Source organism: Callithrix jacchus, chromosome 14 (genome assembly GCF_049354715.1).
Source record: "Callithrix jacchus isolate 240 chromosome 14, calJac240_pri, whole genome shotgun sequence".
Taxonomy (NCBI): Eukaryota; Metazoa; Chordata; class Mammalia; order Primates; family Cebidae; genus Callithrix; species Callithrix jacchus.
Window position 1 is genome coordinate 19,742,483 of NC_133515.1, and position 15,976 is coordinate 19,758,458.

The 15,976-nt window shown below is 50.8% G+C and overlaps 1 protein-coding gene across 2 annotated transcripts in view; it reads right to left on the reverse strand.

Annotated features, from left to right (window-relative positions):
- SH3RF3 (SH3 domain containing ring finger 3) overlaps positions 1–15,976 on the reverse strand; it is a 365,288-nt gene that overhangs the window by 114,364 nt on the left and 234,948 nt on the right. For both annotated transcript variants that reach the window (XM_054244686.2, XM_008980250.6), the window contains exon 3: positions 14,839–14,934. In XM_054244686.2, the coding sequence (XP_054100661.1) occupies positions 14,839–14,934 (96 nt within the window). The remainder of the gene's footprint in view (positions 1–14,838; positions 14,935–15,976) is intronic.

The following is a 15,976-nucleotide window of genomic DNA, read 5'->3' on the forward strand; positions in this document are numbered from 1 at the left end:
TACACTTTTCTGAATTTTCCTATTTTGAGCAATAGCCAGGTATTATTTTTATAATCAGAAAAAGTCATTAAAAACAAAACAAAAGAGCAGATTAGGCTGAGCTCTCCATTGACCTATGGGGAGACTTCCTGAGCCACGGCAGTGACAGATATTTTTTTTATTTTGTACATAGTGCAAGGCGCCCTAAAAAGCTTCTGTGTCTTCGGTTTTGTGAGAATGCAGTCATTTTTAAAGAGCACGACACTTCAGGCAAGGTCTAGCAAAGGGTTCCTCTTCCTTGGGCGGTTTGGTTTTCAGTCCTAGGTGGCAGCCACCAGCTGAGGGGGACACAGACCTGGAGTGACTCCTGAGGGAGATGCCAGGATTTTGAGACTGCCCCTAGGGAGAACCTCTAGGAGCTCAGAAAGTGGTAGGGATTAGCCAGGCCCAAAAGGAAGGGCAGCGGAAACCCAGAGAGGTGGGCAGAAGACTCGCACTGTGGGCTGCAAACCAAGGCCCAAAACCCAGCTGACGCCTGGTTTTGTAAATAAAAGTTGTTTGAGGCACAAACAACTTTGGTCCTCAGGTTAAAAATGGCCAGACATGCATGTGCAGCCCACCTGCTGAGCTATTGTTCATGACTGCACTCGCGACACAAGTCGCTTCTCTCCTCCCTCCCCATCAGCTGTCCCATTGCTGGGATGAAGCTCTGACACCAGTGGCCACGTGGTTTTTCTTTAAACTTTTTGTAACAGTCATAGTGGCCCCCTGGGGTTCAGTCCTTTTGGCTTGACATGTGGCCTGTCCTTCCCTGCTGCTTTCAGTAAACTGCAGAAGCCACAGGATGTCACCTATACGTGCTCAATATGTCTGTATACATGCTATACGGACAGGGAGATCCACAGGAGCTAGGCCATCCTCGGGGACTGGAGAGACAGCTGGTCACTTCCTCCTTCGCTCCCCAGCTCTGTTCAGAGGAGCAATTCCAGGCAAGGTAGTAGGCTTTGCAGCCTCGACCCTTTCTTTCGAGGTCTATGTACGTTTCTTAGCTTCCACATCCAATCTAGATTCTTCTGAGAGTTTTCAATCCTAAAGCTAACACTTCCATTTCCAGCTCAGAGACCCAGCTCACCCCTCAGCTGGATCCAAGAATAGAGTATGAAGAATTGCTACAATTAAAAGCCCAACTTAACCCAAAGGGACAGGTGAACACACAAACTGTGTTGTAAATTTAGCAATAAGAAATAAGAAGAAGAGCAATTTCAACCACACGTCCATCCCCTTTTAAATACAAGAGGCTTTAAGGAGGCATAAATTTGACCTCCCGGGTTTATTTTTCTGGTGCCAGGCTCTGCCTCAGTCCAGCAGCTGCAGGATAAGTCTGCAGCCGTGACATAGTCCATGCTGGCAGGGCTAGCTAGCCTTAGGCCTGGCAGGCCCTTGGGGTCTGAGTGCTTATGTGGGTGGCTCCCTGCCTCTGATACTCAAGCAGCCGACCTCAGGCTCTGCCTGCAACACACTGGTTGCCCCTTTCCCAAAAGCACTGATTATTTCGGACAGGCTCCCTTGCCCTGGACAGCTCCGAAAACTTATTCTCTAACTGATTGTTTCCTTCACATCAAATGAAACCTAGGACTACTCTAAATTGTTTTTTCAAGACGACTGGATATTCATATTGCAGCCTCAAAAACAACGCTCTGGTACTAAAATGCAATTCTGCAACAAGACATAGGGGCTTCTTATTGCCCTCTGCAGAGTGACACGGGAGGTGATGCAGAGGACACTGGGGTTGTGCAGGGCCCCCAAATTCCAGTGAAGGTAACAATCACTTCTAACACATAGTTCTCTCCTTGTGCACTGCTTTGCGCACCTCACTTAGGTCTCTAATTTAATCATTAAAAGAACCCTTGGAGGTAGGTGAGGTTATTACCCCCATTGCACAGATAAGAAAACTGAGGCACAGAGCGTGACAGAGCTGCGCTGGAGCCTCTGCTCAACTGCCTGATGCCAAGGTGGGCAGGGGCACCTGGCCTGTCAGAGGAACAGAGGAAGGGACACAGGAAGGCCAGTATGCCAGGACAGTGATCAGGGCCAGGCATCAGGAAGGGTGGACTGCAGTGAGGAGTCTGGATTTATTCTAAGAGCAATGGGCCCCACTGGTGGCTCTAAGCAGGAGTGAAGTACCCGCATTAACACTGCAGAAATAGTTCCTGGTTCCATGGCTCAGAAGCCATGTAGGAACTATGGGGCTGGAGCTGCCCTGGGGCCTTCTGCCCACACCCCCAGGGACCCAAGACCCTGTGGTTTCCCTATGACCAGAGCTCGAAACTTAGTCTAGAAGGCTCTTTCTACATGTATTTTACACTATCAAAGTTCACCTCAGCAAAGCAGGGGTGGGCTTAGGAATGACAAGGACCTGGTTACAAGGAGTCTGTAGACACAGGCACGAGGTCTCGAGCACTGAGCAGAGAAGGTGCCTGGAAGAGACCCCCGACCCAAACCCAGAGCAGATGCCAAGGTCCTCAGAGTGACCTGCAGGACCCCCTGATGCCCATGCCCATCTCCCAGTGCCCCTCTGGCTGCAACCCCTCTCCTCTCACCTGCCTGCTTGGTCACCCTGGCTTAGAGTCCCATGGCCAGCTCAAACCACCCCTGGCCCTGCTCCTTCCCCACCCCTCCCTGAAGGCCACTTCCGCAGCCAGGTTCCTGAGAGCTGACATGAAAGCTACAGTTCCCTCCTGCCAGACCTCTCCTCCTCTCCTAATGTTACTTTTCTCCATGGCTAGTAGAATCCCCTCCAGACCGGCTTTTCTTCACTGTGATGTCCTCCCTGGTGGATGTGGTCTCCAGGGTTCTCCTCTGCTTCATTCAGGCTGCATCTTCTGGGCCTGGCCCACAGCCAGCGCTTAAGGACTGGATGAACGTGGGAACCCAGGCAGCCTGGAAGGACTGTGGGGAGGGTGCTGCCCAGCAGTGGGACCTGCTCTTTCTGGCAAAGACTAAGCCACCAACAGAAAACTAAGATGGGAGGAGCAAGTAGACCTCCTGGCGGGTGACAATGGCCCTGATGTGTCTTCGATTTATGATGAAATCCAAAGCATGAATGTACCAGCACGTGGGTCCCTCTGATGGCAGCAGAGATGGAAAGGACTGGCTGCCTTCATGTGTGAGGGGCCCACCCTGGAGGAACTATTTGTGGCAGCCTCTAGACTCTTATCAGAACCTTTTCCCTGTAACAGACACTGGAGATTCAGCCGGTGGTGGGGTGGGAGGGGCTGAGGGATGGGAAATTACTTAAAGGGTACAAGGAAGGACCAATCACCAAAAACAGGACATCTGGAAAATGAGGCTGATGTACCAAGAGCTTCAGACTAGGACTCTGAATTGCTCTCACTTTCAAGGATTTGAGAAGTGTTTTTTATAAAAGCAGCAGAGAGTGGTTCTGAGCTCCTCTGAGGGGATTGAGCAGAAACAAGATGAAGCTGGAATCAGCACTGTTTCTCATTCTGCATCGCAGGTAGAATTCAGGTGGCTTCAGAAAGTCCCCCAAAGGGCACATGGTTTGAGCATTTCCCAGACCCAAATCTTAAACATGCTTCAGCCCACAGTACCCTGCACCCTTTCCTTTCTGAACAGAAAGCATTAACAAAAGGTACCATGGAGGAGAAGCATGAAGACAAGGGAAGAATGTTTCCAACTGGCCTGGAGCATCAGCCTTGGTCATAATTCATTGTCAAGTGCTGGAACTAAGAGTGAGGCAGCAACCCAGAGCTGCAGGATAGAGCTCCCTGCAAAGATGGGATGCTCTGGAACAAAGATGTTCAGGTCCCCCAGGAACCCCCCCCCCAGTGATTCCACATGGGTGTACTTGGTTCCAGCTGCAAAATCAGACACGGTTTCTTCTGCATTAAACATAGCCCTGGACCTCAGCCAAGAAGCACTGCTGTCACCCTATAGGTACCCAGAGCCAAATCTCTCCACAGCTAAGTGGGCTCTCACCTCCACACCTGAAAAACTGGAACCGCTCAGAAGGCCTGCCGGGGGACAGGTGCCACAGAGCCAGGGCCTGCCCTCAGGGTGGGGTTTCCTCCCCGCTTTCCTCTCAACTTCTTTAAATGTGGACGATACTTCACGCGGCCCATCTCCAGGTTCAGACACTCTCCAATCCTGAGGACTGTGACTGAAACACTCAGGAAAGAAGTGAGGATGGGCCTGGAGAGTGGTCCATATGTTAATCCATAGAACAAGATGGTGGGAGGAGAAGCTGCCGGTCAGATTAGGGGAAGGTTCATAACCCAACAGCCAAACGTCTCTATACTAGCAATCCTGAGAGCAAAGAACGTCAGGGTGCTAACCTCAATTCTGTCATGGAAGTGCTCATCAGCTGCAGGCCCTGCATGGGGCTTGGCTGGGTCTCTCACAAGAGAATGGAGCCTTCCTCTTCCCCTAAGGCTGTTCTGAAGATTCAATGGCAGATGGATGTTGGAACGCACCAGAAGGTGCATTCTAGCTAAAGTTTGTGAGCCAGTCTGGCTTACTCAGATAGGAAAGGTGGAAGTGAAAGCCAAGACAAGAGGATGTGACAGGGCTGGGGGTTCCAAATGAAGGTCCTGGAGAAAACCGGGCTGCCATGTGTGGGGTGACAGAGGGGCTGTTTTAAGATTGCTGAGGCCTAAGGACACAGCTGTAAGCCGGAAGAGCATGTGCTGAGTGTGAAGGGCACGCGGATGAGGACTGAGGAAAGGCCATTTATGTCCACGGTCAGGAGGTGGGCTGGGGAGGCAGGTGGGGTGGCCAGTGGTCTGGGATTAGGTGGGCCTGGTGTAGGCAGCCTTGGCCCCAGGCTCTGAGTCAGTCCCACTGCAGCAGGCCTAGAGAGCCCAGCCCCAGATAACTTCCTAAATTCCTGGGCTATAAGGAAAGCCACACTCTTGCTAAATTCCCTAACAATAGGCACTGTCAGACCCCTCTGATTTATATCCCAGACCACTGCAACTCTGATGGGACAGAGGACAGGCCTTATAAACACCCGTTTCTGATAAGCAACTGCAGACCTCAAGCCAGTTTTAGCAGCTTATAGAGGCTGCATACGGGCTTTGTGTCCTATAGTTCACCTATTGATGCAAAGAGCCAAACTCCACCTCATTTTAATGCTGAAACCCCAGCCCAAAGTGATAAGAGATGTGTATTACATACATGTTTACCCATTGCACATGTGCTCAGCTCCCCTCATAAATATGCATAGCTTTTCCCCAAACCTGCTAAATATGTATGACTCTACTGTGTATCATAGACCCTGCAAGGCATAAAACCCAACCTGCCCTTCCTCTCTGTGAAGCGAGAGCACCTTCGTTCCATGTCAGACTATCTCTTCCTGGTTTGCAAACCGATGTCACCTGTAAAGCTGTCTTTTCTACTGTTTGGCCATCCTGGGGGCCTTTGTGATGACACTCAGATGCTCACTGAAGTTTGGGAGCTACGGGCTGTATTAATCAGGCAGGAAGGGTGGAAGTGAAAGGCAAGACAAAAACGTGGAAGGCCAAGGGGCAGCTAAGTCAGGGCACCATGACAGCCACTCTGGAGGGAGGACAGGTGAACGTGGAGAGCCCAAGATGGCCTGTGGGGGGCAGGTGTGAGGACTCTGTCTCCCTAGGATTGGGTGGGTGCGCATGCTGAGGCCAGCTGGGCCTGGCGAGGAGCTAAAATCAGGTGGAAAAGTAGCCCTGCCATTGATCTGCTCAGTGGGAAGTGCACTGCTCACATGAGTGACGGAGAAGCAGAAAAACAGCTGGAGCCTGAGGTAGAAGCAGTCTAGACTCAAGGTGGGAGCTCAGTTATTTCCACCTGCCACAGGCCAGAGGCTCCTGCAGCCTGCCCCAGGGCTGTCTGGGTGTTCAGCTGTCCCCAGGAAGACACACTTTCAGTCCTGAGTAGTCCCTTGAGGAGGTAACTCACTTAAGCCTTCTATCACTGCTTCTAGACCAGGACAAGGCTCTGCACTGAGCAAGCTGGTCATTAAATACTGGCTGGTAGACCTGTAGAGGAAGCCCTCTTCCTGACACACAATTTTACAACTACCACTTAAAACCAACACAGGTAGTCCACTTTAGTTACTATGACAGTCAGCACTCAGCAACCACTCCTGCCGGTCTACATGCATGTAGCTTCTTTCTGGTAAGGCTGAGTGCACTGGTGCTGAGGACCAGCGCATGCCTGCTGGGGCCTCCAAAGGCCCCGAATTAGTGTCTGGATCTTCAGCATTGAGGTCTTGGGAGGAACCTAAAAGGTTTGATGTCTGCCTATGCAGGTGGTGGGGGGCACTCAGTGGGCAGGGATTGCCTGGCTAAGGTGGGTAGGGTGAGATCAAACTTCAGAAACTATGGCACGAGGCTCCATCTGCCCCTTGGCCAGGCCCTGAAAATGTCTGAGGTGGGCTGGGGCCCCACTGGTGGACAAGTCACTCAGGCTGCCATCAGGACTATTCACTGTCCCCATAGAAGCTCCTGGGGGGGCTGGCAGTGAGAACAAGAGGTTTCACGAAAACTTACTAAGCTGTCTTTCTATGGATATGCAAGAACTGCTGCAAGTTTTCCAGCTTAGACTGGTTTAGGGACAGTCAGTGAGGCATTCCCCAAGCTTGATGAGCTCTGTAAAACACTGAACCACAACCCAACAACACTGCACCATTGTACAGGGCACCCACCTGGGCCATGCACTGTGCCAGGACCTAGAAGGGAAGGAATTGTGCGTTACAGGTCTGGCCTTAAAGGGAGTTAGGGAGACAAAACAATCACAACAACAAGACTCCCAGCAGCTATGGAATGTGAGATATTCTAAGATGCTAATTTCACAAAGAGTTCAAAAAGCATTTAAGAAGAGCGAAATCAGGGCGAGCTGGTACTGAGGCACCTACCTATTTTCTTTGGGGACAAACAAACCCAAACTATGATTAACATCATGCATGTGTGGATCTCACCTTGGGGGTCAGATTCCAGCAAGAAAATGTACAGACCCAAACCATGAATGCGACTGAAGTCTCCCTCTTATGTAGTCTTGTCTCATTTCTTTACATTCACTTATTTCTTTATGTCATTAATCTGACTGAAGGGTAAGGGAAACAGTGGGTTGCTGGTGAAGGCAAGACCACCACTTAGTCTCCCTAACAGGTCTAAGAATTTGCCTCCCAGATCACTCTGCTCAGACACAGACACAACATCACATTCCAGGAGACACCCCACTGGGTGCTTGCCTGGTCCCTGCCTTCTTCTGGTCTCCACCTCTGACTTTCCTGCCCAGCGTTTTTGGCAGTGACTGGGCTTCACCCACAGGAGGGCTTTATAAAGTGTTCCTAGAGACACAGTCCACACTGACACAAAATGCAAGCAGGACTGACATCCACACTAAGGCTGGAGGATCCCTTCTACAGGCTGTCGCTGCTGCAGGAGCTTGTAAAAACAGAGGATGATGAAAAGCAAGGAAAAATAAAAATGAAACTTCAAACAAAATTGCATCTTCCCCAACCTTCCCTGGCAGACATCTCTGAGTATTTTCCTTCACACTTTCATATCCCCTCCGATGTGGCATCATCAGGGTATCCTGAGAGTTAGAAACAGTGGCCACATCTGTGAGCAGAAGTGTAGAGAATAGCAGCAGTGAAACAAACATGCGAGAGGCTCACCTGGAGAGAGGGACCATGGCATGGGCTTTGGAGCTTGGTTGTAACCCATATCCATGGTAAACAATGACCTCAAAGGCATTTTCCAGTTCCTCATCTAAGGAGAAGTCCTGGATTACTCCTTTCTTTTATTAATCTTTGGCACTGAAGCAGGGAGATTCAGCCCTGGGGAACCTCTGAACCTTATTTTAAAATTCCTAGAGCATCACTGGCTAACATCTGCTTAGCCAAGATGAAATGATGGGAATCACTTTTACCCTCCTGCTCCAGACACTGAAAAGATATCTAAGAAACAAGATTTGTAGACATGGGACATCACAACACACAGGACAGCAATAGCCAAGAGAGGCAGAGCCCACGACATGGGCTCTGCTACTGTCTCTGGGTTCTCCAGTCTCTCCCTGCATTGAGAAGACAGAGTTCTGAGTCTAGGGAGACCACGGTGGCTACAGGATGCAGGCCAGAGTTCTGGAGAGGAGGGAGCTGCAGAGTGAGACCGTCCTGGAGATGCGCAAGTCCCCTGGAGTCTTCAGCTGAGAGCTGATCAGGGCATTCATACGAGGGAACTGTCCAGCACTGGGGAAAGAACTCCCCATGAGGAGAAGGCAGAGCAATCTCTAAGCTCACATAAAGCCAGGAATAGTTTTCATTCCCAGCTTCCAGAGTGGAAGCCTCATAAATCATGGGGTAGAGAAGGTAGGGCATGGGGTAGAGAAGGTTATAGCCTCAGCAGTAGAGAAATTAGCTCCACATGAAAAGCTGCCTGGCCCTGCCTAACAGAGCCTCAAAGCGAGCCTCAAAAGGGCCAAACTGAATCTAAGCAACTTAACAAAAAACAAACTCAAGAACATCTGTAGGAATACCAAGATGTCTAACACCCCAAACAGTAAAATTTACGAAGTCAGTATCCAGCTGAAAATTACCAGGTATGCAAAGAAGCAGGAGGGAGCCTCAGAAGCATCACACAGCTCAATAAGCCCATGCAGCCTCCAGTTCACAGGCAAGACCAAGAGTCAGAGGCGTTCCAACCCTGTCTCAGGTGGGAGTGCATAAGGCCAATTGGAAGTTGAGCACTAGAGCCCCCATCCCTCCATCCCTTTCCTACTGCTCACGTGGTTCTTGGCATGTTGGGTTTCTCTTTGAGAAGCTGAGGGGGTCTTTGGAAGGAGAGAGGAAGGCAGAGACCAGGACAGTGAATATGAACGAGCTCCCTGACCCAGAGCGCAGCTGGTGGGTGGACCCACCCAGACCACAGGATCAGATAGGTCTGGAGGTGCTGAGGAGGAGAGAAGTTTCAGTTCGTCACCTGGGACACCTCCCTTGTGGCCACCATTAGAAATCACACCCTTCCTCTCTTCCTCCCTGAACACATCCCTCCTGGCCCAGGCAAGGGCTGAAAACCAACAAGTCCAAGGTGAGATGGCAAGTCCAACCACAGCAGAGCCGTAGGTAGTACAGAACACAGAGAGTGCACAATTAACGTCAGAGCTATTCGCTCTCAGCGAGAGCTGTTGTCGTGCCTTTAAATCATCACCGAACACCTCAACAGCATACTTAGAGGCAGAATTTCAAAATAATAGCTCTCTTTGTAAAAGATAAAGCAACGAGGAGGCACCTGTGCTACAGGAGCAGGAGAAACTGAGTTTGATGTTGCTTCATCGACTGAGGCTTAGAACCCAGTAGTCTGATGATGCATGTTATCATCATTGTACTGAAGATAAGAACCCTCAGACAGGAAATGGCCATCAGCAGGAACTCCTGCTATTTTTCTGGGTATTATATTATTTGGTTGAATAAGGATTTTCATTTTGGCCACCATTATTTTTTCCAGGATCTATAAATAGCACTGCATCCAGAGTTTTCCCAAACACCACACCACATTCACTCAACACCCAACTGAGGCACACACATGCTGACATCAGAGGTTTGGGTCTGGCATCACAGAGTCTGAATCTTCTGCCCCCTGCAGCTCTGCTTCTTCACCAGATCCTGGGGTGATCTTACCACAGCTACTGATGCCATGGCCTTTTTCTGGGTTAGCAGATACTGGGAAGACCAGCAGGCTCATCATCATCAGCTGGGCCCCACCTCTACCTCCCATCTCTGACCCGTGACTTGCCACATGCTCCAGCATGTCCCCATGCAGACCAACTCCCTGCTAGTCCACAGGGGTCTGACACCCTCAGGCTTCACACTTCTTATTAGCCAAGTGGGGAGGAGTGTGCACCCATCACATGCCCCTGAAAAGCTGCTCAAATAGAAGCAATCAATGGAAAGTGCCAAGAATAAACAGTTACAGCTCTAATCGAATTCTAGACCTTCCCCTGGGGAAAGGCAACTGCTTTTTAATCCCAAGCCAAATCCAAAGGCAGCAAAATAGCCCAGACACTGAGTGGCTCTCTGTTCCTTCCTAAGCAGAACTGCCTGGGGTTGTGCTGGCTGCCAGGACAGGTGCCCCGTGCCCCCTCTCTGCCTGTCCTCCCATTGAAGACTTGAATCTATCCAGGCACAGGATGGTCACTGTTCATCATGGAAACTTGGGGGAACATAGGAAGAGGTTCCTCCTCCTCACCCCTCACTTTATTGTCAGAGATGCTGAGATGCTGGCTGTTTCTAAGGATCCTTGTCACCATGTGCATGTGCGGGGTGGGGCCATGAGGGTCTGTCTAGGTGATCACCTACGCACACACCAGCCATGCTGGGACCAGCCAATTTCTGAGTATCCTATGCAGGATAAATGAAGCATTGCCTCTGGGGGCTCTTTTTCAGTTGGCTCCTTGAGATCCGGGTCTCCCCATTACTCTATCTGGACAACTGATATTGTCAGCACTGAGGCAGGGCTTAATACTTGTGTCTACTGCCTTTCATCATCCTTTTGACCTATCTTTGGATCAGGATTCTGGCCCCATGGAGAGGTTTTCCTTGCGGACAAGAGTCACTGGTGTATTTGCTAACATGCCTTCTAAGTCTCCATGCAAGCTACCCACCCAGGCTCTGAGCAGTCAGAGGCAGCCTGTGTTCTGCCTCCAAGTCTCTCCAACCCAAGCTGATTCCTGACAATGCTCCTTGAAGACAGCTTCCAAGAGGGCCACCTCTCCTAAGCGTCTACACCCTGGACCTGTGTCTGATTTTGTTGTCATCATCCAACTGCAAATCTCACCCAGGCAGGAAACTGCCCTGCCTTCAAGCCCATTCAGCCACACCAGGCCAAATGTATTCAGTGCTCAGGAATGACACAGAGATCTCCAATCAACACAGGAATGGACTGAGAAGCAGCTTTTACTCCACTAACATTTATAACAACACCACCAGCGTGGGACAGTGCTCTCCGCCTACCTCAGCCAGCCCGGCCTGTGTGTTCTTATCTTCTCTATGCCTCATGGCTATCCCATGACATCTGCCACTGCCCTTGTTTGGGGGGGAAACTAAGGCTCAGAAAGGTAAAGGGGCTGGCCACAGGCCACACCCTGAATGTGCGGGTGATGTAGGATAAGCTGGGCCCAGCCAGGTCTGCTCTGAAGCCCGCATCACCCTGAACTGCCCGTGAGCTGCTCATGGTCCTGCTATCAGGGCCCATGAAGAATGGGACCTGTTCTCGAGAATGGCCAAGGGCTAGGCTGAGACCCGACCCCAAGCAGGTCAGCTTGGACCCTGTGCAAAAAGAGAGGGGGCAACAGGGGTGCTCAGGGCTGGCGCTTATGCTACAGAGAGGGGAGAACTCTGGATGATGGAGTCCCTCCCACGCCATCCCCCTCCGAGTTCATACCACCCTGACCCACTGGGGAGGAGGAATTCCTCGGATTGGCTCATCCTCAATCCCCACAGAACAAGTACCTCCTGAAATTCTAAAAAAAAAGGACTAAAGACCCAGAAGGAAGATCCCATGGAGTGTTTGGATTTAATTCTTGTCTCATCCACTGGACTGGTGTTCTGGAGGGTGAGAGGCCTGGCCTGCTCCTCTCTGGGTCCTGAGGGGTGCTGCCAGCCAGCATCTGACAACTGGGTGTCAGGGAGACATGCCCTCAGTCCCGGCATGGGGATAACCAATGAAAATGGCTGCAGGAGAGTTTCTCGCATCCTCTTGCAAAATGGATGGGAGAAAAGGACAAGGAGGCAGGTTCCAGGGCAGGTCCGAGGTGGAGCAGCTGTGGAGGAGAATTTGGTGCAATCCAAGCTTATGTGAACATGAAAGAAGAAACCCTCCAGTGGGAGGTGACGGGTCCACCACATTCCTTCATGCATCAGGAGACAAGCATCACTGGGCACTGTGCTGGCTGCCTGTGCAATGTGTCAGGCTCCCTCCTGGCAGGTGGGTCTGACTCTCTCAGGAACCCTACAGACACCCAAGCTCCCACCTCAAATGCCTTGTGGCCTCCCAGAGGAAAGCAGTTTGGGCCAAACCGTGACTTTCCAATCCACCAGGATGCATGCGGTGCGTGGAATGCCAGCAGTCAGTACATACACAATGAAAAGTCCCAGGAAACATCTGCTCAGGCTGCTCTTCAGTGGCTGTGGAGAGCCCGGGAGCCTGTGCAGAGTCGAGGATGCCAGGCCATGGGTGTGTGGTGTGGGGCCCAGCACTGCATGGGCAGCCATCTCAGGAAGGCACAGGAGTGGGAGTGGGGCCCCTGCCTAAGGCTGCCAGGCAGAAGGTTGTGTCTCTGAGCCTCCAGGACCGTCCAGGCCTTCCTATCCAGGTGGGAGGAAGGGACTGTGCCCAAGAGTGGAGGCAGAACCTGTGAGTAGGTGTGGGAGCAGGTGGGGCTGTGGGGCAGAACGATGGAGGAGCCCCCCACCCCCATGGCCCTCAGAGAGGAGGGCTTTAAGGGGGCTTTTCAGGCCCACGGGCAGTCATGCAGCAGGAAGGCACAGATACGGCCAACTACCCAGTTTGGCTTTGACTGTACCTGTGGAACCAGGAAGAGATTACAGACAGCCTGCTGGACTGGGTCTCAGGCCTGCACCCACTTATGGACTCCTGATAGTGCCTGATAGCCTCTTCCAGAGGAGGGGCTGAGGGGCCCAATGCAGCCTTCAGTCACCAGCACTAATGCCAGCTGCCTTGGTAAGATCTTACCTGCCCTGTAATATCTTGCTCTTAGCTTTTGAAATTGCAGTTAAAAGGAAAGTGCACAAACCCTAACTGGACACCATTTTACAGCCGCATAATCTTGCAGCCACTCCCAAGATCAGGACATGAAACTATTCCAGCAGCCCAGAACCTCCTCACCTCTTCCAGTCAGAATCCCCAGGGTCACTACTGCTCTGACTTCTGTCACAGCAGAGGAGTTCTGCCTGCCTTTGAAGCGCAAATAAAACCCATGCAGCATACACTTTTACGTCTGGTTTCTTTCCAAAATTTGTCTTGGAGATTTGTCTATGTCCTTAAAGGCATCACTCTTTTGTTCACATCCAGCAGGAGAGTGTTCCATTGTGTGGATATGCCGCCTTTTCCTCAGCCAGCCCACTGCTGATGCACACTGGAGTGGTATGCTGTTTGGGCCATCGTAATGACCGTTCTGTGAATATTCATGTCTATGTTGGGTATCCCAATAAGATTCTGCCCAGAGAAAAAGTTTTGCCAGCTAAAAACATCTAAGAGCTCAGATTTCTGACTTCTAGACAACACTGTAAGTGGCATTCATGCATTAAGTTCTTTGATCTTAAGCAGCAGGACAGAGAAGCTGAAGCAAATGCACAAATACATGGAAACTTACAGAGTGCTGTGAATCTTACAGGAGACGAGAGAGAGAGAGAGAGAGAGAGAGAGAATGAATTATCTGCCATTGCCGTGGGAGGGCCTCAGATGGCCTGGGCAGCACATCCAAACTAAATGAGAGAGAACCACTGGTCCAGAATATTTGGGGAAGAGGGAAGAAAATGACAGGAGAAACTGCAAAATAGACTATGGCCAAACTGCAAAGGGCTTTGAATGCTAAGCTAAAGCTTTTGGACTTTATCCTGTAGGCACTGCAGGATCGACAGATGTTTTAAACAAACATCTTGAAGTATCTGCACACTGCATGGTAGGTATGGCAAAGCTGGCTATGTCACCTGTGGGTTTTTGGTGTCAATTCTGAAGCCCTCAAGTGTATCAGGCAGGGGGATGAATGGAGCCCAGCACTGAGCTAAGTAAACTGCAGTTCATTAGCCCAGAGAGAGTGTAGAGGCAGGAGGTGGTGCAAGGGCAGGAGAGCAAAGGGCTGAGTCTAGGACCCAGAGGCCCGTGCTCAAACCCTGGTTCTGCTACTCCTAGGCTGTGGGACCCTGAAAAAGCTACATAACCTCTCTGCACCTCTGTTTGCTCATCTGTAAAGCGGGGGCATTCATGGTTTTTATATGCCAGTGTTGCTGAGATTAAATGAGCAAGTACTTACAAGCATCTGGCACACAGCAAGCACTCAGGAAGCATTCACTGAAGCCACTCTTATGGGATGACGCTGGTGGTTACAGGATGAAAGCATGTGGTCAGCTCACAGTGTGCATGTATGGCCTTGTGCTGACAAATGGCAGACACACACACCATAGGCAAATACTCCTACACACACACACACAGCCTGTAGTTAAGCAGGTGTTTTGAAGACCCATGTGCTAAGATGCTCCCCGCGCAGCAGCTACCCCAAACATACTCATTAGAAACCTGGTCCTTTAGTTACAGAAAAGGGAAAGGAAATTAGTACGTCTGGAACTAGCCTCAAAGCACCTTACGAGTTGCCCAACAACCCAGAGTCCAAGGAGGACTTTGCAGACGCCAAGCAACGTCTCCGTCTGAACCATGTGCAGTGGGAGGGAAAATGCTGCCCTGGGATGGGTTCTTCCCCTCTGGCGCTGGTGAGATAAGAACAGCGGCACTTGGGGGAGTCTCAGAAGCATGGGTGCCAGGCACAGATGTCCCTTGAGAAAATGGGGAAGGTGCACACGGGGGCCCTGGTGCCACTGCCCATGTGGTGAGACGATTTGCAGCCAGACCTGTGGCAGACCATTCAAAACGGCCAAGGCAGCGCTCACAGCACTGACCCCGTGATGTAAATCAAAACCCACACATGGCAGCTCTCTGGCCAGAGGCTACTGTAGAGGAGCCTCTTTCTCTCTTAGAAAAGGGGCTTCAAGGTCAGGTGACCCCACTGTGGTGAAACACGGGTGGGCAAGGAGGAGGCGAGTGTAGGAGTACGGCGCGGCCTTACCTCCACGTACAGGAGCGGGAAGATCCCGACCTTGTCTCCCAGCATGCCTTCTGCCCAGTTCTCATCCACTCTCCTGAGCACCGTCAGAATCTCGTCCTGCAGTTCCAGGCCCGCCGTGGACACAAGCACGTGGACACACACACAGCACAAAAGGAAACAAGACACTGGTTAGTACTGTGGAGGCTTGGAAGAGATTCCCAGGAATGAGTCCAAGAAGAGTGCATTATCCCTTCAGGTATCTGACATCTTCACCCAGGAGCACCCTCTCTTTCTTTTTTTTTTTTTTTTTTTTTTTTTTTTTTGAGTAAGGAAGTAGTCTCACACTGACACCCAGGCTGGAGTGCAATGGCATGATCTCAGCTCCCTGCAGCCCCTGCCTCCTGGGTTCAAAAGATTCTTGTGCCTCAGTCTCCCAAGTAGCTGGGATTACAGGCACGCACAACCACACCCGGCTAATTTCTGTGGTAGAGACGGGGTTTCGCCATGTTGCTCAGGCTGGTCTCAAACTCCTGAGCTCAGGCAATCTGCCTGCCTCAGGCTACAAAAGTGCTGGGATTACAGGTGTGAGCCATCGCATGCGTGAGAGCCACTGTGACTGGCCAGTGCCCATTCTTTCTGACACTATTGATTGTAGCTGCAAGGAGCCCCAAATGGGACAGCCTGGCAATGTACCATAGAGTTAGGGCTTGAAAATGCAACTCCTATCATTTATTTAATGAAATAAAAATATTTGGAATAAAAGTCAATTCAGCAAGTATAAAAGGCTTTAAGATTCTGGCTCCATCCAAGAACAAAAAAATAACCCAATCCAACTACATTTATTTAGAGTCATGGGCACATAGAGCTTTAATAACCCTCTTAAATTCTTTGGAATATTAAACAATACCAAGTATAAATGCACAAAGTGGAAACAGATGGAAGGAGAAAGGAAGAGGCAGGGAGCAAGGCGGAAAGGCGGGCTTTTGGGGGAGCAGAGACTGGGAGACAGGCAGTCAGTGAGGAAGGAAATACTCAGGACATTGTCACAGGTGCCAAGAGACACAGAGACGGATGGCAGGACAGTGTGGGAAGGAGGGAGGGAGACAAAAAGGACTGAGGAGAGATTGGGACCCACAGGGGGACGTGACCAGAGAAGAGC